At 49.7% G+C, this 13,117-nt stretch overlaps 1 protein-coding gene across 4 annotated transcripts in view; it reads left to right on the top strand.

Annotated features, from left to right (window-relative positions):
- The first annotated feature begins 738 nt into the window (after positions 1-738).
- Positions 739-13,117, top strand: part of LOC101795545 (E3 ubiquitin-protein ligase ARK2C) — a 46,659-nt gene continuing 34,280 nt past the window's right edge. Inside the window, exon 1 of one of the 4 annotated variants that reach the window (XM_027448908.3) lies at positions 739-1,130. Coding sequence is in view for 3 of the 4 variants with exons in the window: in XM_027448907.3 (XP_027304708.3) it covers positions 977-1,130 (154 nt within the window). In the remaining variant the exon portion in view is untranslated. The remainder of the gene's footprint in view (positions 1,131-13,117) is intronic. The other 3 variants (XM_027448907.3, XM_038169462.2, XM_038169461.2) reach the window with 3 other exon arrangements.

Below are 13,117 nucleotides of genomic sequence, written 5' to 3'. Positions count from 1 at the left end.
TGAAACAAGTCTGTAGCATAAAGGTTAAACTATTTTAAGACAAAATAAAATAGAGTGTATTATTTAAACAATATCATCTTGTTTGGGATGTTTTTTGTTTGTTTGCCCAAGCAGCCTCCTTGTGGTATTTTCTCCGAGGGCCTCCCCTTGTCCCATCCTCCCTGCTGGTCCCTGCAGGTTGAACAGAGCACTTGGCCACTAGGCCCCTGCTGCACTCAGGTTTTCCCCACGAAGCATCGCAGTGGGCAGACGGTGCTGGCAAGCTGAGATCTGCCATTTTAAATGGACTTGTAGACAAGCAGTGGAGCTGTGCCCAGGTCCTGCAGACCACAAGAGGTGGTGCCATGCTGAGCTGCATTTGGGAAACCCTAAACTATCAACTGCCTCCACTAACGGCAAGGATGGTAGGTATAATTGCACCGTGCTAAACTGGGGGCCTCATCGCCTGCCAGTCCTCCCACAGCCCCCATGGAAGTAGGAATAACAATAATAAAATCCATTACATTTCCAACCAGATAGGGTAGTTTATTTCTGATGGGTTTTGTCACATGGGAAGGCTCTCAGTGGTGTGAGTGGGTTGTGAATTGGGTTTCTGTGTGTGTGTGCGCGCCATGGCCCTGACTACCTCCACCAGCTGCCACCCCAGGCAGTTGGCTATGGGGCAAGTGGTAGAAACGTGTGGAAATTGTCGATTTTTGTATTGTTTTTTTTTTTCCATTCTCCAGATACAGTGTGCGGATACACGGGATAGGTCTGGGACCAGCGGGGTCCGGGTGTCACAGGGATGGGGACTAGGATTGGGATGGGGCCATGCTGTCACACCCCCCATCCCTCAATCAGTGTGTGTGCTCACTGCGCGCTGCGCGTGCCCTCGCCCCCTCAGCCTCCACGAGGCCGCGCCCCCCCTCCCCCCATCACTGGGTGTGTCGCGCGGGCTCGCGGCGCGCTGCCATTGGCGGCGGCCGCCTTTCTGTGTATGTGCGCGCGCGCACGTAGGGAGCGTGGTCCGGCTGCCGCCGCCGCTGCCGCCGGAGAGGTGCCGGCGGGAAGCTGGAGTCCCTGGCGCGACATGGTCCTGGTGCACGTCGGTTACCTGGTGCTGCCCGTCTTCGGCTCCGTGCGCAACAGAGGTACCGCCACGCCGCGACGGGCCACGGGTTCGCGTCCCGGGGCTACCCGAACCGGGTGGGGGGGGGGGCGCACGGCCGCGCCCATTCCGCTCCTCCCCCGGCCCTTCCCCACTTCCCCGAGCATAAGTTGGTCCTCCCCCCTTAACGTTTTTTTTTTTTTTTTTCCTCCGCCCCTCCCCTCCCGCCTGCGCTTCCATAGATCCATCCCTCTTATTTTTATTTTTTAAATACTGATTTCCGTTTATTTTCGTTGTTCTGTTATTCAATTCACCCCTCGCGTAGCCTAGTGGCCACCCCAGCCATTTGTGCCCTACCCCCCCCCCCCCCCCCATCCTGCGTGGCTGAGGACATGGCATGAGGACATGGCACTGTAAATCCCTGCCGGGGGATTCCTTTTGCTGGGTTTTGGGGGTGGGGGGTGTCCCGCTGTCGAAACCCCGAAAAGATTTTAAAAAAATAATAATAAACTAAAAAAAAAAAAAAAAGCAATGGAGAGGGGGCATCTGCAATTTGGTGCAATTCGTAACAACCCAAATAAAAGAAGGGGGGTGGGATTGCAATTGCCCCCCCCGCCCCCAAAAAATAAAGCCTGATTTCAGCCGCCCCCCCCCCCCCCCCGAATAGCAAAATGGATTTCCATTAACCAGGGATAACATTATTTTCTGCTGTGCTGAATTACTTCCTGTTCTTATTTTGTGGGTAGTTTTCTGTACCGAATACCCTTTGGTTGTTTATCCCTACCTTTTTTTCTTGTACTAAAACTAAAGCATGGTCTGTATTTTTTTTACATTACCTAGTTTCTGATGTAAACCTCTCTGTAGAGACATACCCTGCTGAAATGTAATGTTCTGTAGCCTATACATCTGCTTAGTGTACGCTGCTTTTGTTCTGTTGCCCTTCCATAGCATGGTGGGCCTTGCCTTTTTGTATTGTGTGCATGATGACATTGTTACATATGATTCCACTAATACTAATATACAATCTCTCAATAAAGAAACTAGATTTCCTATATTAACCTAGTGTGATTTTTCTATTGCTGTTTTCCCATTTATTGTCGAATCCTGCTGTTTAGATTTTTTTCCTTGCTTTCCCGCCCCCCATCGTGAGGTCTGAGTGAGTGGATTTCTCCCTAGCGCACATGGGGGCTTTTTAACATAAATACTTTTTTTTTTTTTTTTTTCCCCCATCCCATATCAATCCTCAGTCTGTGGATACATTGCTCCCGCAACGCATGCTCTGTGTTGCCAGTGTGCCAATGCAGAATTCTGCTTGACAACGGAATAGCTGGGAAAAAAAAATAAATAAATCCAAGCCCTTGCTATTAATCAGAAAAGATAGATAATTAATGAAGGGTCTGTCACTGATTTTATCCTAGTTATGTTGCACCTTCCTTACCAGACTAGTACCAAACTGAAGGACAGCCTCTGGATGGATGGGGGGAGTTCTCTCTCCTTTCCCTCTGATTAACAAGAGGGAAATGGCCCTGGGAAATAAAAATCCCCCCTGCCCATAGCCCTATATCTGAGCACAGATGCATGCTTGCCATCTACTAGGCGAGAAGTTGCCATGCCTCGGTTCCAGGACTGTAAATATCCCCACCAGAGCCCTATGAGGCTGGGGCCCTAAAACTGTCCTGGCTGCTAGTGCCCTAACTGCCTCTTTCTGCTCTGGGCCTGCCATCTTCTGAGTGCCCACTTTGGTCATGGAGTTGGCCCACGGGCTTGTGAGGAGTCACCGGGAGCCTTAAAATCTGGAAGCACAGAGGGCTGAGCAAAACGAGCTTAGGGTTAGCGAGTGGTTCTGCTGCTTGCCTCTCCCCCTTGCTGCCCCAGGCCCCCAGAAGGGTCCTGCAAAACCTTCAAATTTTGGTTACAGTGCAGTGCACGGGTGCCAGGGCCAGCAGGAGAGGGTCTGGGGCACAGGGGGACCAAGCGGTGTTCCAAGGAGGTAGGGAGCTGCAGGGCTAGGCGCTTGTCCTTAACCAGGGGAAAGCGGATTTTGGCAGTTTGGTGGCTCCAACTGCTAAAATTCCCAGATGAGCCCCTTGCTACTGTCCCTGCAGAGCTGCACTAGCAAGCCAAACAAGAGCAAGCGGTCTGAGGCACCCGCCTGGCCTCCCCCAGCACCCCTCCAGGAGACGCATTTTTCTGTAAGGCCCTGCCTTTCCACCTTCCTCCTAGTTTTACCCTCAGTTTTTGTTTTCTGTTCTGAGTTACAATCTCCTCCTCCGTATTTCCTTTTCCGTGTAGCTCAATGCCTCTTGGGCCATCCTGTCCCCACATATGAGCAGCAGCAGGCTCCCTGCTCCCCTGGATGCAGTGTATGCTGTGCCCATTTGTTCTTGCTCCATCCTCGCCCTGGGCTAGTGCTGAGGTCCATGCGTGACATGTCCCCGTGCACACCCTGAGGAGGGAGGCTGTGCTTCTCACTTGCATGAAGGGAGATGTGCATGCCTGTTGGGGCTGATCATTTTCTGATGTGACTTTTTTTTTTTCTTTATTTTTTGTTTGTTTGTTCTGATTACTCAACCCCCACCCCACATGAAATGATGAGAATTTTGGTTATGGTGTGAACAACAACAAAAAAAAGATTCCCCCACCCCACCCTGAAACCCAGACATAGATAAACCCGGTCCCTCACTGAACCCATGAGCAGCTGCAGCCCCTGAGGTTTTACCCTGCAAAGTGGTGCTGGTACAGAGCAAAACGGGGGTGGTCAGTATGCTCTGCGGGTACCTTGGTAATCTGATAATAAAAAGCTGCTGGGTTAACGGCAACCTGTACTAAGCAATATCATCTGCATCATGTTTTGACCTGTCTTGTTAGAAGCACATTCTTAGGAGAGGAAACATTCCCCCCCTCCACCTCCCAGCATTATTAGTCAGTAACCAGCAGGCTTTCGTGGCTCATAATCCATCAAATACATCTGCACTTTAATGACTTAATTCCTTTGACACCCTGAGTCTTGAAAAGCCATCTGTACAGAGAAAATAATCTTTTTTTATTTTAGCATCTGCAGGCTGAGGAAACCCCAGACAAATCCCGTGCTGGTGTTGCTGTGGGTGTGGAGGCACACGCAGTGTTTCTACAATGTGTGCTTGTCCCTCCAACACCAACCTGAATCCGTGGGCTGCTCTAAATAACCTCTTTCTGTAACAGGGAGAAGGATAATCCCGAACACGGACAAAACTAGCTCTGAGACTGGTTTATATAAGGGTTGTGTAAAGGTCTTAAACATATCTGCAGGAATTTAATAACCATGCTGCCAAATGGAAGCTGGACCCATCCGGGTCTTGCACAGGGCTTGGGCTGTGGTCACCATTTCCATCATTTTTTAAGGAAAAGGTAAAGGGATGGCAGTCACATTTTGCTGTCCCTCATTTGAGGAATAATCATCAAACTCTGATGAGCATTGATATGGACTTACCTTGCTGCGTGTGGATCCAGCCCCATGCAGGTGTGTTATTTAAGAAGTGGTGAGTTCGTGCCCAAGTGCCAAAGCAAATGTGGCTGGGAAGAGCTGCTGGGATGGGAAGAGGGGTCCCAAAATCCCTCCCGGGGGCCCCTCAGCCCCAGTGCTTGGCCACCAAAACCCGGCCCCAGGGTGTGTGTTTTGGGGGAGAGCGGGACCCTGAAACACCCACCTGCGGGCTCGGTTGCTGCCGAGCCATGGGTCTGGCACTGAGCCCTCTTCCACGAGCCGCCTGGAAGGAGCTCCATGGAGTAAGTGTGAGCTTGATTATTTTTGTAGGGGAGGGAAATGGCTGGAAGTGCAGAGGTGGGGGAATGTTGCAGGTCTCCTATGCCTAGATCAGCCACAGCATCTTTAATCCCCAAGAGCAGAGCTGGCTTTGCAACTGGGGGAGTTGTGACAGCACTGCCAAGCGTCTGGACTCTCTTGGGAATATCATGGGATTTGGGTGGTTTTACAAAACCTGCAGCTCCCAGAGTCAAGAGATTACACCAGGCTTTGCTTTCCTGTTAAATGGGGGTCTCTGAAGTAAAGCTTCCAAGCGCTGCTTCCTGCAAGCTCCCTGCTCAAAGCCCAGGAGTTTGGGCCACGCAGAGGTTTGTGATGGCAAAGCGTGGTTTTTAAGCATGACAGCTGCAGTGGGCTTGGGGCAGGGACAAACACACGGTGGGAAAATGTTCATTTTCTCCTGTTCTTGGTTCAGTTTGGGTCGGTCTGCGTTGGGGCTGGGCACGGGGGGTCACGGTTCCCCTGGCTACCCACACAGGACTCCATGGGAGGCCCTAATTTAGTCCTTTCTTGGTCTTATCTTACTACTAAACCTTTTTAGGGTGAAACTCAGGTCTTTGGGGAATTGCTCAGCTCTCCCTCTGAAACAGCAGAGCCCCACATCGTGTCTGGGGAATGGGCGCTGGTGCTGGAGCGCTCATACTGAGCTCACTGCAGCCAGCACTCAGTGAAATCAAACTGATTTCTGCTCTGAGTCCCCTCTGCTTAACCCTTTCTGCTCCTCCTGTCCTTAGTTTTGCAGTCTCCAGGACCTTTTCTCACCCATTTTCCTGCCTGCTGGTCCTTTGCATTTCACAGCCCCAGCAGTGGCTGGGTTGTGCTGGTGGGCACGTGCTGTGGATCTCTCCTGGTAAGTGTTCTTAATCGCCGTTGTTTTCTCTTCCTGCCTTTAAATGTTCCTGCAGGAAAGTTGCATGCTCGTGGCCTGTAGCTCCTTAATGCAAATTATCACTTTGTTTTGGGTAGATAAGCTGAGCAGGGTCTGCAGCAAAACTGGAAGCAGTGAAGATGTGGTTATGGGGAGAGGCAATTAGGGGCACATTGGTACCCTTCGATGTGAGGATGTGCCTGTGGGGAGGTGTTCGTAAGAGGATTTAAGTAGCTTGGAGAAGAACCTGGATGTCTCCATGAATAACTGAGGGAACACAACTTTGCATGTGCCAACGTCACAGCTGCAGGAGCAAAGGGGTGCCCCCAAAATGAGGGCTACTACAGTGGGTTGGAGCTGCAGCATGCACAAAATCCTGGTGCTTTCTGGAGGAGGTCTCCCCTTGAAGGAGAAGCTGGACGGTGACACCTGAGGTGTGGGTGCAGGGGGAGGTCTGGGTACCTCTGTGCAGAAGACCTCTCAAAAGAGATGAAATCCTTCATTTTAGTGAGACAAGAGCATCTTCCCTGACAAAGGACCATCAGCCCTGCAATGGTTGGCATCAGTAGACCTCTGTCTGGAAGGGGCTGCTTGCATCTTCACACAGACGTACCATTGAGGTGATGAGCCTGGCCAGCTGCTTTGGTTTCAGATGGATTTTGGCAAACATCTCTCTCTCTGTGACCTAACTGAAACCAGGGATTTTCTTCTCTGCTTTGAAGAAACTGCTCTGAACAGTTTAGAAGTGCAAAAGGCACCAAGCAGGGACTCTGTGGTCTAGCAAAAGCCTCCTTTGAATTTTATTGCTTCTGGGGATGCCTCACCTTGGGGTGATGTTTTGGGGGACTATTTGCTTTGATGGTGCTGCTGCCCATTGCTCGTTTTCCTTGGAGGGCTCCAGTGGAACTGTTATCGTGCATCTCTTCCATTAATGGTGCAAGGAGCAGGCATTTCCCTAAAAGTGGAGAAAACAAGGCAATTTGTGACTTCATGGACATAGCATTTCTTTGAAGGGCCCTTGAGGAGGACTCTTGGAGCTGAACAAGGCTGATGGTGACTCTGGTGTCCAGGCACCCAAGGCTGGCTTTGAGTTAGGAGCTGCTCCAAAAAACTTCTCTCATCTCCAGGCTTGGTTAGAAAATGCTGCTTTTAGGGGGGGAGGTTTTGACGGGTGCTTTTTATAAAATACCTGTGCAAAAGTGCTGCTGCTCTTTCACCATGTCAAACAGGGGGCACTGGTGCCTTGCCTCTCCTTCACCTTCTGGCTTTGGCATGCTGGCATTGTTGGTCACAGATTTTTGGTCTCCACGATGGGAGCAGGGAGGCAGTGAGGGCCCCTTCCCAAATCCCTGCAATTCAAATGGGAAATGTAGGGATGGAAATGCTTTGCAGAAACCTAAACCACCAGCAACGTCCCTTGGTGGGAGGTGGCATCCAGGCCAGCACAAGAGCCAAAGAGCCTCAAATTGGTGGTGAGTCCCTCCTTCAAGCAATGGCCAGGCAGAGGGATGGCAATGGGGAGGAGGGAAGTGGCAGGGCACCCAACAACTAAGCCCACCTGGAGCTGCCACCAATGCAGAGGACCTTGGGGAGTCCTCTCTGAAGGCAGCCCACCGGAGGTAAGTTAAATGAGCAGGTGGGTGTGCAGAGGTGGCACCCTGCCCCCAGAGCCAAAATGATCCTCTCTGGCTGGTGAATAGACCCAGCTCCTGGTTGCTTTTCTTTTGTTTTTTTCAGTGTAAAGCCCAAGTCTGTTTCTAGCAATGCCATGACGCACACACTCCCGCATCACGCCAGGGAGCTGGAGCTTTGAGAAGGCCAACAAATATAATGAGAGTTTGTGATTTAAATAAAAAAAGAGGGGGGATAAAAGCCCAGAACACAACAGCAACATGGAAACGCAAATTTTTTTGCCAAGGTTCAGGCACCAAAAGGCTAATGAAAAAGTGCTTTGTTCATATTCACACCTGCCACTGGGGTCTGCTCCTCACGTCTCCCTGGGGTTTGGGTTGGCCGTGGCACAGCCCTTAAGGCATGGGAGTTGCTTTCCCTGTGTAAACACACACAGGAGGCCTTCCCAGCATAGAAGGGGACTTTCACCTCTGGTGTCCTGCTCTCACCAGGGCTCAGAGATCCTGGAAATCTTGCAGCTGTGGGATAGGAATTGTCTGAGCCCTGGTGTGGCTTGGAGAACCGTGGGTCTCCACCACATCCAAGCTGGGCAGGGGATAGGGTGGTCACTGCTGTGTTTCCATAAAATGAAGTGAAATGGATACTTGTCCAACAAGCATAGCTGCTTTGAAGGACTGGGCAGCTTGGTTAAGTTGGACACAGCTCTTCACTGAGAAAATGAAACTCTGCCTGAGCTGCATCCATAGTACAAGGGCATCTGTGCCTTTACAACTGTGTGCAGGTTAATGCTAGTGGGGGCTATGCTGCCGTGCAGCTCTCCAAATCACAGAGCAGAAACTCATATACACTGTCAAAGCAGGAGAGTAAATAAACTGAACCCAGGGGCCCTGGGAGGAAGTTTTCCATCTGTACAGCTTGTGTTGTTACTGTAAAAACTAGAACAAGCCCACTGTGAAATGTCAGAAGTTGAGCTTTCTTCACGAGGGTACTCAGGGCTTGGGGACAGCCCGTGGTCTCCTCTCTGGGCTGTATGTTTGCAGATCTGCCAAATTATGAGTGACTTCTGAGCCTGCCGGCACCTCCTTGTTGGGCTTGGTTTGATTTGCTTGGTCAAAATGCTTCTTCTTCCAAATGGAGAGATGGGTTTATATACTTTGTAGTTTATCTTTTTCAAAGAACACAAGATAAATTTTAGAAATGCAGCTCAGCAATGTCGTAGAAACAGCAGGCTTTAATTAACGTAAACTTAAAAGTTCAAGTCCCAACTTTAATTCCTTTTTGTTTGTTACTGGGAGCTCTGTGGAGTCAACAGGGCTTGTGGCTTGAACAGCTGATATTTTTCTCCAGAGCTGGGCTAGATCTGAAATATACCTTTATAATTGCTGCTTTTCTCTCTTCTACTTGATATCTGCCAAAACCACCAACCACCAGACATTACATGGGTTAGTATCACTCATGCCCTATTATTTCAATTCAGGCAGAAGTCTTCTCTGGGATTCAGCAGTTAACACTGAAAAACAAAACAAAACAAACAAACAAAAAACACAAGACGTATCTATTCCTGCCTTGCCTGGTACACAAGGTTCTGGTACGCTGCAAACTGATGGTATAAATGGAAAATACACACCTGGTACTATTTTTATTCTAGGCTTTAAGTGAAATCTGCACTCCTCGTGATGCAGAAGTGCTGTGCACCGCCTTCCTCCGTGCATGGGTGTGCATTCACAAGCACACCCCTTGCAGCTGAGGAAGAGGATACTCTTCCATGCTGTTGGTGCTTTTGGGGCTGTAAATGAGGAGGCACACACCCAGCTGCCCCATCGTGCTGCTGTGGGCACTTTATGCTTTTGCTAGAGCATCTTCCAGCAGCTGATGAGTTGCTGAGTACTTAAGTTGGGAAGGGACTTCTGGAGGTCTCCAGCCTCCTGCTTGGGGCAGGGTGTCTCAGGGTCTTACCCAGCCAAGGCTGGAATATGTGCAAGGATGTTGCTGACAGCACCTCAGTGGTGTCTGCTCCTGGGCCAGCATTCCCTGGGAGGACACCTTCTCCCAGGGCCATCTAGGCAGGGGTGCAGTTTGCACCTGGGGCATCTTCCCAAAACTGAATGATTAAAAGCACAATGGAAAAGTGACTGTTTCCCCCAATTCCCACCTCCCAGAGGGCAAAACTGAGCCCATAAAACTTTCCCCATCATAAAACTCAACGTAGGACACATTCTTTCTGCTTGGCACCAGAGTCCAAACAATGGGACTTTCCATGTGGATCCACTTCCACAGCCACATCTGCATGGGGCTGGTCTCCAACCACCACAGGGCTGATATAATGCCTGGAGCAGGAACCTGCTCTCCCCAAAGCTCTGGACATGCTCCCATGTGCCCAAACACCACATGTAGGTTGGGTGGGCAAGAGGTGTGTGGGCACGTCATGCTGACCCCAGCTCTGCGGGACCCTCTGGTCTTCCCTAAGGTTGTGTGAGTGCTTTTGGTCTCCCACCTTCCTGCCTCCCCCTATACAACATGCTGGTATCCATCTTGCAAGCTACCGGGTGTAAAATTCAGGGAACAGGAAAAGTGTGGATGAGTCTACTGCTTGGTAGGTAAAGTTCCTGGGGAAATGTAAATGGGGATGGGGTGTTAGAAGAAGTACGGCCGAAAGCACGAGAGACACCAGCAGAGTCAGATCATGCTCCATTTTATTGTCCAAATAGCCTAACTTTTATAGTGAACTTAACAGGGGTGGACGGTGTTTCACACAAGATTATTAGTCAAAAGCACTCAGACAAACAACTAGAAGAAAACAACCCCACCTGCAAGAAAACAACCCCCCTTGTGATTAGCAGTCACGTAGATCTTGTCCTTGAAGCCAGCTGCTGGCAACTATATTTTTCTGAATTCCTCAATTGGGCGATGTGGGAATCATTGTCATGGGATCTTCTCATAGTTATTCTGGTAGCTTGGTTTGCTCAGCTACAGCAGGCCATGAGATTTTCTAAGGCCTACTCCTGGTTGCTTAAGGCAAGCTCAGATCGAACAATTGTTCCACAGACTCATGTCCACGCCCTGTATGCCAATTCCCAACAATGGGGAAAAGTGGATGTCAAGATTTCATCCTCCTTTCCATGCTCCTTACTGAGCAAAGATAAAGGAGATAGACTTTTCTTTAAAGAATGATTTTAACCTTATTTTGTTTTAATCCAAGATAACGCATTTTCTCGTTATCACCTATTACAGCAGTTGGAAGAGTGACTCAGCTTAAAAATAATGATCTGGGGAAAACCTAACTGCCAACAGTAACCATATGACTTCCTTATCTAACCGCTCTGATCAATAGGTTTGCTTTCCTCGTGTGCCTGGTAGATCTTGGCTTTTTGAATCCACCACCTCTGTCTGGCAGCTGATGCGGAGCCTTGTGGCCACTTCTCAATAGCAGGGGATTTGTCAAAGTAAATCAGATTTGGAGCCTCTGAGAGAGAATTAATGTGAAATGCCTTGCTGTCAGTTTTACAGTCACTTTAATAGGCATAACTACACTATTAAGCTGATCTGCCTATATTTAACTCTTATTTGTACTCAAGTGGAATAAATGTTTTGCTTTAGGAAGGATGAATTTTACAGAGTAAAAGAGCTATTGTAAACCTCCCAAATGCCTCAGCAATGACAATGTGACAGCTTCCAGCCTGCAACCCAGACTTTCCATGCATTGGTAGTGCCCTAAGGTCCTATCTCCTCCTCTTCCCCACCTCCTCTTCTCTCCCACCCCAATTACACATGAAATGATGGTATTGGGCACACAGCTGAGTAGACTCTGTGTATCACAAATTACTAACATTTTCATCCTGCTTCAATGGAGCAGCTTCTGATTTCAGCCCAGTGCAAGTCAACTTCTTCTCCAAGTCATTCTTGTGTTACACAGTGGAGAACATCCTCACCTTGCATCCCAAATGGGGCTTTGATAATACAGAATTGTCTTTCAGTTGAGGCTTGTGTTGATTTGTCACAGGTCAGGAAAACTGAAGCCATGATTTGTAGCAGATGAATGGACTTTTTAAATCAATTGTGTGGTCCCAGTGTCAGTGGGGTGCCAATTGCTGTGCGCTGGTTCTGCCCAGTCCCTCTTCTGGTATCATTAAGAGGCGCGGGCATCATTCATTACATGGAGGCTGAGCCTTGCCACCCATTAATGGAACTGAGCTGCCTGACCTTAATGTGTGACTGATATTTAATTTGAAGCTTCTCTGAACACCATCAGGTTGTAATGGAAACAACACTGGCCCAGCACTGCAAAGCTGTAGCCCTGAGAAGACAGCAAAATAAATTAAATTTAGCAATCAGTAAAAATCCTTGGGGCTTGGAGGTCACATGTGGGGCTAGAAAAGGTGTATTTTTTTCTACTTCAGAACTGCACATTCTTGGTAGGCTTCTGTGTGCTGCTGGGAAGAGCATGGCATGGTCTGATTGCCCTGAACTGGTGAGAAATTTTGTGATGCCCTCTGCCACACTCACATGGGTTCATCCCATCACCATCACCATCACCCTCCTGGTCTTGTTTGCTTCACTAGGATGCACAGGCCCTATACCCTTGAGGGGTCTCCTCCAATGCACCCATTGCCCATGGGGTGCTGCCTTGCTTGACCCAGCTGCATGCTACCTGCAGTGACTGTGCACCCCATCTGGCCTTGGGAATGGCTAAAATCCAGCTGGGTGCCCAGCATGGATAGGGTCTCCCCCCATCCATGGTGCTCAGCTGCAGGCCTCGCTCCAGTGGGAAGTGCAGGCTGATGTGATATATCCAGGGGACAGGAAGCCTGTGTTGATTTGGGATGCTCCCTCTGTGAGGATGCTCTCTGCGGAGAACATCTGTGCAACGGGTCATGGGCTGAGCTGGGTGGGGGCTATGCCAAAGGTAAAAGGTACGGGTAGGTGACCAGGCTGGGAGTAGCACCTGGGTTTATCACCTGTTTGTTAAGGATGGGCCACACTCGTCCTGTGGCACATTTGCTATGGTGGTGCAGGCGAGAGATGGGGGCTCTTGTTGGAGAGAGCAAAGCTGGAGAAGGAGTTCAGCATCCCAGCTGCTGGCAGGAAAGGCATAGTCTCCCCCTTGATCTGGAGCAGAGAGAGATGCCTCACTGGAGCCAGGGGGAAGCTCTGGGGTGTCATGGTGCCAGCTAAAAAGGTCAAGTTACAAATTCCTGAAGGCTTCCTGAACATCTGGGGCTGACACTGTAGAAGGTGCTCCGAGATGCTTTGGGAAGGATGGGCCTTCACCCTCTAAGATGCAGGAGTGATACATGTAGATGGAATTGAGCTCTCTTATAGTCTGTAAATCCACTGCCCCCTCCTCAGGGCTGACCCAGCTGCTCCTGGGATAGCTCTTCCTGTTCCTGGTCACACATGTGTATGGCTTGTGGGGCAGAAAACTGCCTGAAGCTGAGACAAACGGGATGTGTAAAGCAAAAAGGGGTGTCCAGGCTGCTAATGGTAGAAACTCAGCCCTGCTGTTCTTTGATTCCTCTTCCTAGCCATGGTAACACCCAAATTGGTGTGTTAGCATGGCCGGGATGATATCCCTAAATGCAAACAGGCGGTATAGGAGATCTTGGCTGGCCATAGAGGAAAAGGTGGCTTTGGTTCCCACTGCATCCCCAAGGTGAAGTGGGGAAAGGGATGGTATGGCAGCAACCTGCGGTTGTATGAGCACTTTTTTGTCAGACACTCGATCTGGCCC

This window comes from Anas platyrhynchos, chromosome W, assembly GCF_047663525.1.
Source record: "Anas platyrhynchos isolate ZD024472 breed Pekin duck chromosome W, IASCAAS_PekinDuck_T2T, whole genome shotgun sequence".
NCBI lineage: Eukaryota > Metazoa > Chordata > Aves > Anseriformes > Anatidae > Anas > Anas platyrhynchos.
This window is presented reverse-complemented; position numbering and strand designations above follow the sequence as displayed.